The 16,122-nt window shown below is 46.7% G+C and overlaps 1 protein-coding gene across 2 annotated transcripts; it reads left to right on the forward strand.

The window, feature by feature from the left end:
* Window positions 1-1,710: 1,710 nt before the first annotated feature.
* On the forward strand, window positions 1,711-6,410 carry CCDC122 (coiled-coil domain containing 122). 2 transcript variants are annotated; one of them, XR_006416475.1, is made up of 5 exons: window positions 1,711-2,114; window positions 2,930-3,328; window positions 3,938-4,054; window positions 4,776-5,002; window positions 5,690-5,753. XR_006416475.1 is itself a non-coding variant. In XM_044448278.1 (4 exons), the coding sequence occupies exons 1-4, from the start codon at window positions 1,974-1,976 to the stop codon at window positions 5,783-5,785; spliced, it is 753 nt and encodes a 250-aa protein (XP_044304213.1). In that variant the 5' UTR covers window positions 1,711-1,973; the 3' UTR covers window positions 5,786-6,410. The 2 variants fall into 2 exon arrangements, 1 of the variants encoding a protein (XP_044304213.1); XM_044448278.1 differs by lacking the exon at window positions 4,776-5,002 and having other exon boundaries at window positions 5,690-6,410.
* The last annotated feature ends 9,712 nt before the right edge of the window (window positions 6,411-16,122 follow it).

A 16,122-nucleotide genomic window follows, 5' to 3' on the forward strand; every position in this document is an offset into this window, starting at 1 on the left:
CAATTGTTAAAACATATGATCTGGCCTGGGCAACTTCTTCTTCCTTCTCTTTCTCCTCCTATATTTTTATTTTATACTGATAATTTTAATTTTGTATTTGTAAATCAATGTATTTTTTGTATTGTTATATTTAATGGTAATTTATTATGTACTATTGTATTTCAATGTATTTTATCATGTTGTAAGCCGCCCCGAGGTTTCGGCAAGGGGCGGCATAGAAATGTTATAATAATAATAATAATAATAATAATAATAATATTACGAGCATCCTGGAAAATCATGGTAGGGCTTATTTTCCGGTTTGGTCTTATTTTTGGGGAAATAGCGTAAATCTCATGGGAATGGGGCCACAGCATTCCCAAATTGCTTGCCCCTTCCTGTTGTTTTATTTGTCTGCCTCTCCTGACGCATCCCAGCAAGAAAATGGCATTTTTCTCCTTGGTCCCTTTTTGCAGCAAGGTGATATTTGCTGCCAACAATATTCCTTTGCAGATGTTGTGAGGAAAATGCACCAACTTCCCTCTTTCTTCCCGCAGAGAGCTTTCCAATCCCGGCAAGAGCCGCGAGAATAAAATAATTCAAGGGGAAAGTATTTTATCCCTCACAGGTGATACTGGAAAAGTTGGAAGTGAAGTAAAAGTTGGAAGTGAAGTAAAAGTTGGAAGTGGAGGCTGGGTGGAGAATCAAAGCTGGGAAGAGGGAAAGAGCATCTCCCCAAGCTCTAAAGACAACTCAGACTTTCCCAGATGTTGTCATACTACAATTCCCATCAGCCTTAGGCCAAATTAAGGATGGCGAGGGACAATGGGAGTTGCAGGCCAAGAACACTTGGAGATACCTGAGGCTGGCATTTTTGGGTGTCTGTGGGGAATACCAAAATAGAAAGAAAGACCAAAAGTTCATTGTAATATTTTCAACAAGAAGCAAAACTGGCCAGAAAATGTTTCTTTTAAAGGAATAGATAGACACATGTGTGTGCTTATGTGTATAAACACAGAGTAGCTGAATGATGCCAGATTGATTGCTTATGCTGCAAAAATAAAACCAATAAAAATAGCTATTGAAGCTATTTTAATTAAAGCAATCTGAAGTAAAGGGAATAATGCAATGAAAAATACAGTTTTAAAATAAAATTTTTGAAAGAAACAAAACATTAAAAGTTTTCAGTAATCTGTTGCTAGAAAGATTGCATTTTTCAAATGTAAATAAAATTTTAAAAATCATTTTTAAATGGAAAATGGGTTATATGGATAAAAATAAATAATACTGGGAAAGCACAGTTTATGTATTTTACTTCTGTGTATGCTATAAAACAGAAATATATAAAAGACTAAGAAACTTGAACCTATGAAGTGCTTTAAATATGTTAATTTCTTTAAAAATAGGGAAAATGTTAATATATAAAAACTACTGTCTTGCATTGCAAGATAGGTTTGCAAGGAAATGTGTGGTAATCATGTTTCCTTCCCATTGCAATTTCCCGTCCCTTCCGGAAAAGTCTCAGGAACTACATGGGGTGGGTTCCAGGGAACGTGGCCGGGACCAGAAAACGTTCCTTTTATGAACTTCCTTCAGGCTGCCATCCCAGAGGTCTTCCAAAGCCATTATGCCCCACCAGCATGGCACATGCTGGGTGCAGAGGGACTCTTAGGGTTTAAGTCAGTTTTTGGGGCCATTCCCCTCTGGAAAGCTCCTGAGCCCCTCACCTGGGAGACCAAATCACTGGAGAGAGTTTAGGAGCAGCAGGTGGACACCTGGGAACTTCTTCAGGCAACTTCAGGCAACCCATCCAAGCCAATGTTTACAATAAAACGATCCTCGTGTTTTGTATTCAGGTCTGTGGTTAGACATGAGATGCAAACCAACGAGAGATGGTTAGTGCATTTGGGTGAGCTTGAGAAGAGAGAAATTCTTGCACCAGTCGGTATATTAATATTGTACTTTTAAACTGCAATTTTCCAGCCGGCTTTCCAATGCTGTCTGTCTTTTCCCCGTTAGCCATGGCAAGTCCGAGTTCTCCGTCATTAACTGAAGTGGTGAAACGAGTAGCAGAGCAGCAGAATAGTCAAGCCGCCGAAATAGAGACGGGCAAGGCTCTTCTCGCGGAGTTGCAGGTGATGGGGACATTTCGATCAATAGTTTTGCATGTCCACAGTGCTTGTTTTTAGCAAAGGCCAACCTTTTAAAAAGATGAGCTTTGCTTGCTGCTGAAAGGAATACAAAGATGGTGCCAAGCGAATCTCTTTAGGGAAGGGCATTCAAAAAATGGGGGGGGGGGCAGCAGTAGATGAGGCCCTCTTTCTGTTAACCACCCCTCTTACTTCCTGGAGGGCCCCAAAAGGACCCCCTGCCTGGTTCCCAAGGGCCGGGCAAGTATCTATGGGTGCAGGCAACCCTTCAGATAAGCAGGGCCTAAGCTGGTTTATCCCATTATATTAACGATTTAAGCAACTTGGGGACTTTAACTCCCAGCTGTGATCTGAATCGTTTGGAGGACTACTGGTTACCTTCCTCTGGTTTTTAGCCTTCTGTCTCAAGCATTAATTTTTCACTGGTGTGTCTGCACATTTTATGTTATATAACAAGTAAACTAAAGCGGCTAAGAGTATTGTTGGCCCAGGACTTGGGAAATTGGGGTTCTGGTCTTCTCTTGGTCATGAAATTCACTGGGGACTTAAGGGCAGTCACCGTCCCTCGGCCTAACCTACTGTGCAGGGTTGTTGTGAGGATAGACTGGAGAGGAGAAGGACCACGGAAGCTGCCTTTGGGCACTCGCAGAAGAAGAAAAGGCAGGGCATGCCTGTGAAAATAAATAATAAAAACTAACTAACTGTTGTAAGCCGCCCCGAGGCTTCGTTGAATGGGGCGGCATAAAAATGTTTTAAATAAATAAATAAATAAATAAAACTGTTACTATATTTTTCTGTAGACTCAGCTGCAGGAGCTTGAATTCCAAATGAATTGTGTTGACTCAGAAAGAAAGGCAATAGAAAGGGAAATTTATCATCAAGATGAAAGCACAGCCAGTTTGAAAGATCGTTGTGAAAAGCTGGGCAGGCAGAGCGCAGGCTTGTCTGCCGAGAATGTAAAGCTGCGATTTGATGCACAGACTTTGGAAGAAGAATTTAAAGGCATGCTCCGAAGAAACAGGGCCTACTATGAGAAAATAGCTGCTCACAAAGACCGTTTTGTGGAGGTGGAAAGTAAATTGCCACTCATGACTGAACTCTCGAAAAAACGAGCTGCCGTCAAGGAGATGATCCTGCAGAAGGAAGCGCTTGTCTCTTCTCTGCGGAATCCGGATGTGCTTTCTGCAAGCCCAGTGCAGGTCCAGTTAATTTGCTTTTTCAACTACTTTATCTGACTTTTTTGTTCCTTGCAGCAGTCTGAGAATTTTGTCACAATGAGGGAAGCGGTTCCATTTGTGTTGCCTGGTGCACCTGACTCTGAAATCAGCTCGGTCAGCTGCTGTCATTAGTTGCTTACGGAAAGCTGTACTCATTGAAGTGAACTGCCCTCTGTCCAGCAAATTAGTTTTAGGCTGCAGCTCAAACTACCTTGTCCCAGGATTGCTTTTATTTTACAAGCTAAGCTTCATTTCCTGTTCCCCTTTTATTTGCTGATTAGAAAAATTCATTCTAAATGGTGCAAATGTGGGAAAACTCTGGGAATAAACAAGACCTCGCAACTTGAGCAACATTTATTTTTGTTTCCTCTTTCTTTGGACAAAGACAGAGAAAACATTCCCCCGTTGTGCCACTTGCCGTGTATTGTGCACTCGAATGGGTGCTCGCGGTGGGCGGTGGTCCCAGTGTTGGACTGGGGACTTGGGAGAATCTGGCTCGCTGGTTTTACCCAGTGTGTATTGAAGCCTTCTAGAGAAACAGTCAGAAAAATACTTTTCTTTTTTCTATTCCTTATTTGAGTGTCTCCTTAGGAAGAAATTGCATGTTTGCAAGGTGAAATTCATGCTCTGAAAGAAGCTGTCCATGAAAAAGAAAAAGCACTTCGAGATGAGCGAAGCATGCATGCGCAGCTTCAAAAAGAAATCGAGGTGAGTTTTCCTCCTTGGGACACATGTCCAGCTCTGCTGGGAGAGTGTGTTGAGGAGGAGGCGGGCTGACGGAAGGAGAGGTTCCACCCGGGACTTGGCCAGGGACTTTCAGAAACCTGTAACCAGCACTGGCCACATGCTTATTACCTAAGCTCTGCCTGTGAGACATTTGTCACACGCTTGTCCCTGCTGACTCGCGTTCTTGGGGTGGCATCATGGCCTCCCATTTGACCTCTGTGTCCAGCCAGTGTCCTCAGTTGTTTTAGAGCAGAAAAATTGTGGTGTTTCCTTGGGAAAGCAAATCTGTGGTTCTGGTGTTCCACCCAGAGGTTATGTAGTAGAAAAGCAAGAGAGGAAATGAATTTTCTTTGTGCTCCGATCTCAGTTCTGCAATGAAACTGAAGGGAGATACCAGGGATTGACTGCCCAGTGTGGAAAAGTTGTATAACTCTATTTAGTATTAGTACAAAACGGAAGGACGGACATAGTCAGTTTTCTGCTAAGCAGCATTCTGTCTTGCTAATAAACCCACGTGTTCCATTCTTCTGGTTCATTCACTTTTTGAAGCTAGAATCCTATGCAAACTTATCTGGAAGGAAATCCCACTGGAGGCACTAGGGCTTACTTCTGCGGAAGCACATGCAGGATAGCACTGTAAACTTGGGACATGTGGCTTTAATTCTAAGGGAAGGATTCTGCACTTCGGCTCCACCTGTTCTAGGTTTGTTTTGTGACTGGAATGGGCCACTCGCAAGAGAGAGGAGGCTGCTCAGAAGGAATTTCTGCTGCATTCAGGGGGGCATCTCCCCTAATATAAAAGTTAACCTAACCTGTCAGATATATTGCTGGGGTGTTGTTCTCTTCCATAATGTGATCTGCTCAATACTCATATTGAAAGGCAGAACATGGCTTGGAGCATCTTTGAATGTCTATTATAAAGATACAAAGGTAAAGGTAAAGGTTTCCCCTTGACATTAAGTCCAGTCCTGCCTGACTCTAGGGGGCGGTGCTCATCCCCGACTCCTGGCCGAGGGAGCCGGTGTTTGTCCGCAGACAGTCTCCGTGGCCACGTGGCCGGCAGGACTAAACACCAAAGTGCACAGAACGCTGTTACCTTCCTACTGAAGTGGTACCTTTTTATCTACTTGCATTTGCATGCTTTCGAACTGCAAGGTTGGCAGGAGCTGGGACGGAGCAGCGGGAACTCACCCCGTTGTGCGGATTTGAACTGGTGACCTTTTGATCAACCAGCCCAGCAGCACAGCGGTTTAAACCACTGCACCACCTGCAGTCCCAGTTATATCTTATAAAGATATAATTGATCGTAATTTCAGTGAGGAATGGAAGAGATAACTGTGCAGAGGGCATTAAACATGTCCCTCATACCTTTAAAATGTCTTTCAGTTTTAAAAATAATAACAGCAGCATAACTTTTAGATGTTATTTTGGCATAGTAAAGGCTTGGTGATGATGTGCAGGATGCATCTCAAGGCTTTATAATGGCAGTGCTGGGTAACCTCCTGCAGATGCTCTGGCTGGCAGATGCGTGCAGGAACAACCTGCAGCCCAGGTGTTGGCGTTATTCATTCAGTTGTGCCGGTGCATTTCTCAGGGACTTTATTCCCACTGTAACAGGTGCAGAATAAAAGATGCGAAGCTATGCTCAAGCGTTTGCAGTGCCAAGTGAACAAGCGGCAAGCCAATAAAAGACGGTGGTGCTGGAACATTTAACAGGTGGAAGGGAAGGCCGTGCGGCTGAGGAAGCCCCTTGGAGTAATTGCTTAATAAGCTCATTATAAGATACGGCCCATTCTCTCTGTGCACCAAGCCTTTAAGTGAATCTCAAATTGAATAACCTAATAATTGTCCGTGAAGCTTTTCCGTTTCCTGTCCTGTATTTTCTGTATTTTCCCTGGTTATATTCATAGTTTAGTAACATAAAAAGTGAATTTGCAATGCATAAACTTGGGGTGGGTGGAAACAGAAGTGAATGCAGCTAGTTGCTCATTGCCTGATATATCGCTATGAAATATCACTGTGTTCTTTGTTTTTAGCCTCTCAAATATGTTCAGAGAATTCCTCAGTTAGAGATGGTTCTGGCATAGTTAAGTGGGCTACAAAATATACCTGACTACAACAATATTTTAAGTCATAACTTCTCTGCAGCACAATTAAAGGGGACAATAAACCATGAATGGGCCTGAACAGAAACACCACATTCTAATAATTAATACACTAAATGGTTATTTCTTGCTTTTACTATCTTGTTATTGACATCAGAATTCACAAATGGAAGTTTGTTGATTTTTTGTATTTTTGCCTTCATGTTCTGTAATAACAGCATTTGTTTAGAAAACCATTTGCCTTCTATTTTGCACACTTAGGCAAAGACATTTCCGTCCAACAGTACAGTTTCACATTGTAAGTTTCAGGCTGATTTTATTTATATCTATAGTTTTGCTTGTTTAATGAAATGCCCAGAGGTGGTTAGACTAACAAGGCAACTAAATTTAAAGCTAATAAGCATCCTGTCAAACTTTATGCCAATTTAGGAAATAATTAGCTACAGCAGTGACCAAGAAGCGGGATGTTTCTGCGATCAGTTGGATAGTCCAGGGGGAAGAGCAACTCAGTGGAGAAGATTCGAGGCTCCTTCCTGGGGGGCGGGTGTGTCGTCTCCACAGGGTAACCCTCACTTTTTGGGGTCCTGCCAGCACCAATAATTTTTGCTGGCCCATTTGCTTCAAGGGACAAGCCTATAACTGGACCCTGTTTGCAGTCTTTCAGGGCCAAGCCCCTCCGCAGCCCCATATGGCTGCCATATAGGGCAGGACCGAACAGACCCTGTTTGGGGAAGCTGTTCAGCGCGATGCCCGAGGTTGTGCCCGGGCTCACGTGGCATCCCCGCCGGTGGTTACGCACTGCCAAGCCATCTCCCGCTCACAGGGACCCTAGGAGTAGCAAAGGCCTCCGAGGCGCCCTGCCCGGCCCTGCCCTTGTAAGCGCCACGCCCCCGAACGCACTGGGGCCAAGATTCCTGGGGGGTTCCCTGTGGGACCCTGCCTTGAGTGGAAGCGAAGCCAAGCTGCATTTGCCTGCCTCCCCAACCCCAGATCAGGTTGTCCATGCCTGAGCTTGCCCTCTGGGCTCGAACAGTACACAAAGCCATGATGAGTTTATTAAACCCAGCCGCAAGCCGTGGTTACTCAGGGCGGCCTGTCAGCCATGCCGGGGAGCGTATCGGTCCCCTCCTAGGAAACACGGGCTGCCAAATCCTTGGAGCCGTTCCTTCAGCCCCACTGAAAGAATTACTCCACCTCCTTCCGGCCCCTTTCCCGCCGTGTGCCTTGCCTTGTTTCACTGAGGCTGTACGAGCTGTTCTAGGTGGCCTTTTGGTTGACCAGCAGCCTGAATGAACAAACAAACAAACAAACAAACAGATGAACGCAAGGAGCTGCCCTGCCATCCTAAGTGGAATGTGAGAAAGGAAAAGCTTCAAGAAAGACAACAGAACAGTAGTCGGATGTAGCTGATAGGCAATTAACATTTCCAAGACTACAAAGACACAAATCGCAATTTGAAATGGAGAAAAGGCGGATCAATGGAGGAAATCAAAGCTAGCTCATTACCTCTCTTAATGAAGCTTGTGTTCTTGCCCTTGTGACCTCCAATTCGCAGCAGCTGGAACTAATGTTTGGGGAGGGGGTGGCGAGCGTGCTGCCTTTTCATTCTGCCTGTCTGTCGATACCTTTGCGTGAGTCTCCTTCGCGCGACCTCGCATCGGCAGCCAGGCGGCCAGGGCCCTTCCTCCTGGACAGTCCTGCATTAAGGGAACGCCTGGAGGGAGTGGTAAGAAAGCATAGGAGGGCCACCAGGAATAGAAGGGGGGTCCAGACCCCTCCCACAAACAGGTGTGGATAGGGCAGGCCAGAAAAGGGCAGAGGGAAGGACTTTTCCCAGTCCTCTGCATGTCAAACGCCATTCATTTACTTGGGGCGTCTCTCTGCCCCATGCTTAGAATAGGTCCGAGGGGCTGCTGATCAGGAAGGAATTGTGCCTTCTCTTTGCAGCCATGTCTTCTATTTTCATTTTTATATACCACCAATTCCCATAGGCTCTGGGTGGCCTATAAGAAATCAAAACCAATGGCATCCAGTGCATGCCATGATCTCTCTCAACAGCTTCGCGTAGTTGATGGACAGCGCTAGAGGCCGAACGAGGTCGGTGGGACCCGGCAGGTCGCGGCACATTTGGGACTGGTCTGCAGTTGGTGCGGCCCAGGCGGTTCGGAGTGGGTTTCCTGAGCAGGGGCCGTGCCAGAGGCCCGCTCTGGCAGGTAGGAGCCCCTCCCTCTCTGGAGGAGGCACTGATGGTAAGGCATGGCGCCTCCCTCAGTGCTCCCAGCCCTGAGCTCGGTCGGCTCTTGACAGAAATTTTATCTGCAGAATGGTTCCTAAAAGTGAGCAAGTGAGGGCACTCAAGAAAGGTCGGGGGCGTGGGGGCTTGAGACCCCCTAAATGCCCCTTGCCGCCCTAAATGCTGGCTGTGAAATTGCGGCCACGAAGGATCCCTGCCTGGCTGCTCCTGTTGCCACCCCGTAGGAGCAGAGAGGCTCCCTGGAACGAGCTTGGTCAGAGCCGAGGTCCGATTCCCACCATTCCAACGACAGCGTCTCTCATGGCTCCCCCTCCCATTTCATTCATGGGATCTCCTCTGAGTCAGCCAAGGGTTTCCTGTACTCGGCCCATCCTGGTAGGTCCCTGGTTAAACTTGGTGTACCTTCTGAACCTTTTAGTGAGATGGGAGTGAAGGAAGATGCTCAGTAGGATTTCTGCCGAGGTCTCTGTCATTCACGAGGTGTGGCTGCGCCAGTATTTTTCCTCCCCAAAACTCAGTTGCTGTGCACTGATGAACACGTCAACAACCACGGAGCAGTTTCTCCTGTAGTTATGATGCCTTTGGGTGCCAGAGGCTAACGAATCATTTTGTACATTTGGAAGAAGCCAGAAGAACTTGAGGGCTCACATGTTTTTTATCATTTGTATTTACTGTCCCCCCTTCTTGGATCACTGCCTTGTCGTGGCGAAGGGGCTTGCGTAGCTCGATGAAGCTATGAGCTATGCCCTGCGGGGCCGCCCAAGACAGACAGGTCATAGCAGAGAGCTTGGTAAAACGTGATCCACTGGAGAAGGAAATGGCAACCCACTCCAGTATCCTAGCCATGAAAACCCCATGGACAGTGCCAAGAGACAAAAAGATATGACGCCGGAAGATGAGCCCCTCAGGTCGGAGGGTGTCCAGTGCGCTACTGGGGAAGAGCAGAGGGCTAGTACTAGTAGTGCCAGAAAGAATGAAGTGACTGGGTCAAAGCCAAAAGGACACTCGGTTGCAGATGTATCTGGTGGTGAAAGGAGAGTCCGATGCTGCAAAGATCTATACTCCATAGGAACCTGGAATGTAAGATCCATGAATCAAGGCAAGCTGGACGTGGTCAAACGAGATGACAAGACTGAACATCGACATCTTAGGAATCAGTGAACTAAAATGGACAGGAATGGGTGAATTTAATTCAGATGACCATCAGGTATACTACTGTGGGCAAGAATCCCTCAGAAGCAATGGAGTAGCCTTCATAGTCAATAAAAGAGTAGGAAAAGCAAAACTGGGATACAACCTCCAAAATGACAGAATGATCTCAGTTTGAATCCAAGGCAAACCATTCAATATCACAGTAGTCCCAAGTCTATGCCCCAACCACTGGTGCTGGAGAGGCTGAAGTTGACCGGTTCTGTGAAGGCCTACAACACTTTCTAGAATTAACACCCAAAAATGATGTCCTTATCATCATGGGAGATTGGAATGCTAAAGTAGGAAGCCAAAGGATAACAAGAATAACAGGCAAGTTTGGCCTTGGAGTACAAAATGAAGCAGGGCACAGGCTGGCAGAATTTTGTCAAGAGAATAAGATGGTCATAGCAAACACTCTTTTCCAACAACCCAAGAGCTGACTCTACACGTGGGCATCACCAGACGGTCAACACAGAAATCAGATTGACTATGTGCTCTGCAACCAAAGATGGAGAAGCTCTATACAGTCAGTAAAAACTAGACCAGGAGCTGACAGTGGCTCAGATCATGAGCTTCTTGTTGCAAAATTTAGGCTTAAATTGAAGAAAGTAGGGAAAAGCACTAGGCCACTCAGGTATGACCTAAATCATATCCCTGATGAATATACAGTAGAGGTGACAAATAGATTTAAGGAATTAGACCTGATAGAGTGCGTGAAGAACTATGGGTGGAGGTTTGCAACATTGTACAAGAGGTAGCAACTAAAACCATCCCAAAGAAAAAGAAATGCAAGAAAGCAAAATGGCTGTCTGAGGAAGCTTGACAAATAGCTGAGGAAAGAAGGGAAGCAAAAGGCAAGGGAGAAAGAGAAAGATACACCCAGCTGAATGCAGAATTCCAGAGAATAGCTAGAAGAGATAAGAATGCTTTCTTAAACGAACAGTGCAAAGAAATCGAAGGAAACAATAGAATAGGGAGGACCAGAGATCTCTTCAAGAAAATTGGAGATAATGAAGGGACCGTTTCATGCAAAGATGGGCATGATAAAGGACCGAAATGGCAGGGACCTAACAGAGGCAGAAGAGATTAAGAAGAGGTGGCAAGTTTACACAGAGGAACTATACAAGAAAGAGCTTAACGTCCCCGATAAGCACGATGGGGTGGTCACTGACCTCGAGTCAGACATCCTGGAACGTGAAACCTTAGGAAGTCTGAGCAACAACAAAGCTAGTGGAGGTGACAGTATTCCAGCTGAGCTACTCAAAATCCTAAAAGACGATGCAGTAAAAGTGCTACACTCAATATGCCAGCAAACTTGGAAAACTCAGCAGTGGCCATGGGATTGGAAAAGGTCAGTTTACATTCCGAACCCAAAGAAGCACAATGCCAAAGAATGTTCAAACTACCGGACCATTGCAGTCATTTCATATGCTAGCAAAGTTATGCTCAAAATCCTACAAGCTAGACTCCAGCAGTATGTGGACCGAGAACTACCAGAAGTACAGGCAGGATTTCGAAGAGGGAGAGGAACTAGAGATCAAATTGCCAACATACACTGGCTCATGGAGAAAGCTAGGGAGTTCCAGAAAAACATCTACTTCTGCTTCATTGACTATGCTAAAGCCTTTGATTGTGTGAATCACAACAAATTGTGACAAGTCCTTAAAGAGATGGGAGTACCAGACCATCTTATTTGTCTCTTGAGAAACCTATATGTGGGTCAAGAAGCAACAGTGAGAACTGGACACAGTACCACTGATTGGTTCAAAATTGAGAAAGGAGTTCGGCAGGCCATATACTGTCAACCTGCCTTTTAACTTATATGCAGAGCACATCATGAGAAAGGCGGGGCTGGATGAATCACCAGTTGGAATTAAGATTGCCAGGAGAAATATCAGCAACCTCAGATATGCAGATGATACCACTCTAATGGCAGAAAGTAAAGAGAAACTGAAGAGCCTCTTGATTCAGGTGAAGGAGGAGAACGCAAAAGTTCGCTTGATGCTCAACATTAAGAAAACTAAGATCATGGCATCCGGTCTTCTCACTTCCTGGCAAATAGATGGGGAAGAAATGGAGGTAGTGACAGATTTTATTTTCCTGGGCCCCAAGATCACCGCAGACGGGGACTGCAGCCAAGAAATTAAAAGACGCTTGCTCCTGGGGAGGAAGGCTATGGCAAATCTAGACAGCATTTTAAAAATCAGAGACATCACCCTGTCGGCAAAAGTGCGTATAGTCAGGGCTATGGTTTTCCCAGTTGCAACGTATGGCTGTGAAAGCTGGACCATAAGGAAGGCTGAGCACCAAAGGACTGAGGCCTTCGAATTGTGGTGCTGGAGGAGACTCCAGCGAGTCCCTTGGACCGCAAGGCGATCAGACCGGTCAGTCCTAGAGGAGATCAACCCTGGCTGCTCTTTAGAAGGCCAGATCCTGAAGGTGAAACTCAAATACTTTGGCCACCTAATGAGAAGGAAGGACTCCCTGGAGAAGAGCCTAATGCTGGGAACAATATATGGCAAAAGAAGAAGGGGATGGCAGAGGATGAGGTGGCAGGATGGAGTCACTGAAGCAGTTGGTGTGAGCTTAGGTGGATTCCGGGGGATGGTGGAGGACAGGAAGGCCTGGAGGAATGTTGTCCGTGGGGTCAGGATGGGTCGGACACGACTTTGCAACTAACAACAACAACAACAACATTTACTGTGCAACTGTTTCAGGTGGATTATTTCAAAAACCCAGGTAACTCCATCCTGCTGTGTAGGAATGCAGGTTTAAAAATAAATTGTAAGGTTAGTAGCCACTGTGCAGATCTGTGGACACCCAGTGAAAATGAGCTTCCTAACAAATGTCAATTTTCTTGGCTGCTCACCCCCTTAGTCGCTGTGCAGAGGAGAGGCTGTGCTGTCCTAGTAACCCTAAGGAGAACCCCTTCTCTTGAAAAGGAGCTATTTAGGGGGCCCAGTCCTGCTGTGCAAAGGGCTTGCACTTTGCCTTTATTCCCCTTTCCTTCTTTCTTCATTAAACTGTAGAATTTTTGTCCATTCTCTGCGGGGTGGACAGAGAATGTAGGGGAAATGCTGCAAAACCAATCCTTTTTAGAAGCCTAAAAAGATGCTTCAGCTTGCAGAGATGCCCCACAGAAGATGTCCCAGCGCATGTGCGAACACCAGAACACACGGTCCGAAGGATGCTTGCAGCAGCATCTCAAGAAGCAAAATGAAAATAGGATGCAAGGACAGCTGGGAAGACTGTGGAGCATTTAATTCTTGCATGGTTCGTACACCAGGAACATCGTGAAGTACAACTGCGAATTCATTTAGTGCACACACAGTACACAGATGCATGTAAATGCACGCGTGTGCACACACACAAAGATGAAGCCAGTGGAAGGTTCCAACTCAGTGCAAATACTTCCGGAGAAAAACTCATCAGGGCGGCAGTGCGAGAGAAAAGGCTTCGATTTCCTGCCCCCTTTGGTTGCAGTCTCAAAAATGATGCAGCCCTCCAGCTACTGCATTTCTTAAATACTTGTTCACATTGCATGAAAAAGAGGCAGTTAGGTTTGTGTCTAATTTTGCCTGAATGTGAAAGGGGCTTAGAGATGCTTTGGTTTTTGGGTAGTATAGAAATTAAATGAACAGATAAATAAAGTAATATTTTTGCAAAGGAGAAGAAAGACCACTAGAGGGTAGCATTTACCACCTTAAAAAAGAGTGACACAGCAGTGTCTCTGCTCATGGACTTAATCCGTTCCAGGACTCTGGTCGTGACCCAAATTGGTCCTGAGCAGAGTCAAATTTCCCCATAAGCGTCAATGTAAATAAGGTTAATCTGTTCTGCAACTATTTTTTTTACTCACAAAAATTCAGAGCAAAGTGACAAAGAACAACAAAGATCGCGGCCATCTTCTCCCACCCCGCCAGCACGACTGCGACTGCGACCGCGACCGTGCAGGGAAGGCGGGCGGCTTGTGATCGTCACCTGATGCGGAGATTGCGAACTGTGGCAACATTTTTATGAAATTTCTGTTCGCGACCCATTTGGTCGTGAACTGAAGCATTCGTGAGCCGAGGTACCACTGTACTTGGAAACTACAGGAGAATACTAAAATCCAGCGAGTTTGTTTTATTATACTTGTTTGTTCATAGGCACAAACCAAGCAGAAGAGCTGGTTCAATGCAGCTGGGAAGGTCAGTCGGTACAAATCTAACAGAATGTCCCTTTTCAGGGCCATTTGTGATACCTTTCATGGCTGTGCCTTAAAACCTGAGTGGTGGTGGTGGTTGAAGTCTGGCTCTGGAAGAGTTTTCTCAGTCAGAAGAAATGATCCACAGTACCCTTTCCACAGTTAATCAAAAACGCTGCATGAGAAAACTATTTATTTGCTCCTGCTTCCATTTATTTTATTTCTACCAAGGGAAAAGGCAGTCCGGGTTGCCCTTCTGACTACTGTTTTCCTTGTATTCAGAAGGAAGGTGTTTTGGGGCTAGGGTCAGTTTGCAGTGGGGAAAGGCGTGAGTACCTGCACGTGCTCGGAGAGGATGCTTGTGTTGCCGCCGGTGCACAGCCGGCTCTTCGTTGGTGGGAGGGGACATGGTCTTGGGCAGCGCCCGCTTGCGCCTTGCTGTCAAGAGCGCTGAGCCCAAGGCCGTGCTTTGCCAGGCCGAGGCAGGGAAATCGCAGGCCTTGCTGAGCTGCTTCCGATTTCAGGCTCTCCTAGCTGCAAAGTAAAGAGCGGTGCATCCGCCTGCTTATGCTTTTGCAGCTTGATGGGTTCTTAGGACCGGCAGAGGAATCGTCGGCCACGCGTTCTGTTCCAGACACCGTCCCGCACTGCGAAGCGTCCTCCGGTTTTCCTCCTGTCGATGCCGGTGGGAGCAGGAGCGAGCTGCTCCGGGATGAGGAAGGACACACGCACCAGCGTGAGCACCCAGCACCTTGTGCGGGCACCGTTCTGCTCACAGGACTGAATGCCCTGCACGCAACTCTTCCCGGCACACAAGACAAGCGTGGTGGGGAGAAAGCCAGAGGACGCATTGCCCCGACGTGCTACTTTTCCGGAGGAGCGTGCGTGCAGGAGTTTTCTAGGGGTGTTGTGATCGGGCGGGCAAGTGCTCCGTTCTGAGCGTCCCACCTCCGCTGGTGGAGCCCTGGGGCGTGTTTGCTAGCACAACAAAATCCAGACCACGGGCAAGGAAGCAAAACGCAAGGTGCCTCTTGGAGGACTGCGGAACACGCACACCGCTGAGCAGCCTGGCCCAAAGGCAGGGCCCTGAAGAAGCTGTGGATTTCTCCAGAAGTTGTAGCACCGCGAGTCCCACGGAGCAAGTATGCCAGGATCTGTTCCTACAATATGCAGGGTAGACAGGACTTACCCCGCCACCTGACGCTTTTCCCTGGCTGCAGACTTCCCTGCGGGAAAAGTCCTCCTGCGTCATATACAAATGAGCACCTGCTGTGGTTGTGTGGCATTCCCGGGGCCTGCTTGCCAAGTGGATTTGGAAGAAAAGGAGAAGGAAATCAAATGCCCATGGAGACCAGAACAAAACCTGTGGGTGGAAGTAAACACATTTAACTCAGAAGCAAATGCAAAGCCATTCATTTGTATTCAGCACTAGACCTTCTAGATTTGACTGCAGCAGAAGGAGATTCTGTTCGTTCTATTCAGTATTAGCTGCTACCTTTTAACTTGCAAACTGTCACCAAGTTTTGGTGGGATGGCAGGCTGAATCGAGGCGGCAGACTAATGCATGCTGCACACCCAGCCTTGCGTGGCTGGTCCCCACTCTTGGAGCTGTCAGTTCTGTTCTGCACGCACTTTGGAGCTGTGTGGCACTTACTGAGAGCAAAGTACATGGAAAACTGACAGCTCTGCAACAGTCTAATTGCTACCCGCTTCCTAAACCGCAGCTATTTTGGAGCATTGCCCTTGAGAATATGCACTATTGGTGCATTCCAGAAGCGGTGTAGGAAACCTCGACCTAACAGACTTGCTGCCTGGTAACACATTAGAATTCCAGGCTGGATTCGAGAAGGTGTATGTATTGGCGGATGCAGACTTTTCGGTAATAAATTGTCACATAATTGAGCTGTGAAGCATATGTGGAAACACCTGGAGTCTGAGGAGCTATTCTGTCGAATCCACTTCAGGCTCTGCCACCTTGTTCTGCTGCATACCTAGGCCAGGTGCATTTTCTGGAGAAGGACGCACTGGTCCACATGGGAGTTCCAGATACTCCATTCTCCAAAATGCTTCCGGGTGGAAGGCCTCCAGCTCCATTGGGGAAATACATGCTGCAGCTCTCCCATCTCTTCCTCCTCAATGGATCTTCCATGAGGAGAGAAAAGACAGAAGACCTGGGCGGGTTGCAAGAGAAGGTAATGCCTTTACTTTTCCAGGAGTGAAGCAGGGCAACAGTATGATCAAAACCTTTTCAGGAAGCGCCTTTGCAGAACCGAAAGAAATGCTATTTTGACTGGTTTGGCTTAATACTTGGATT

This window comes from Varanus komodoensis, unplaced genomic scaffold (assembly GCF_004798865.1).
Source record: "Varanus komodoensis strain SLA01 unplaced genomic scaffold, ASM479886v1 scaffold54, whole genome shotgun sequence".
Taxonomy (NCBI): domain Eukaryota; kingdom Metazoa; phylum Chordata; class Lepidosauria; order Squamata; family Varanidae; genus Varanus; species Varanus komodoensis.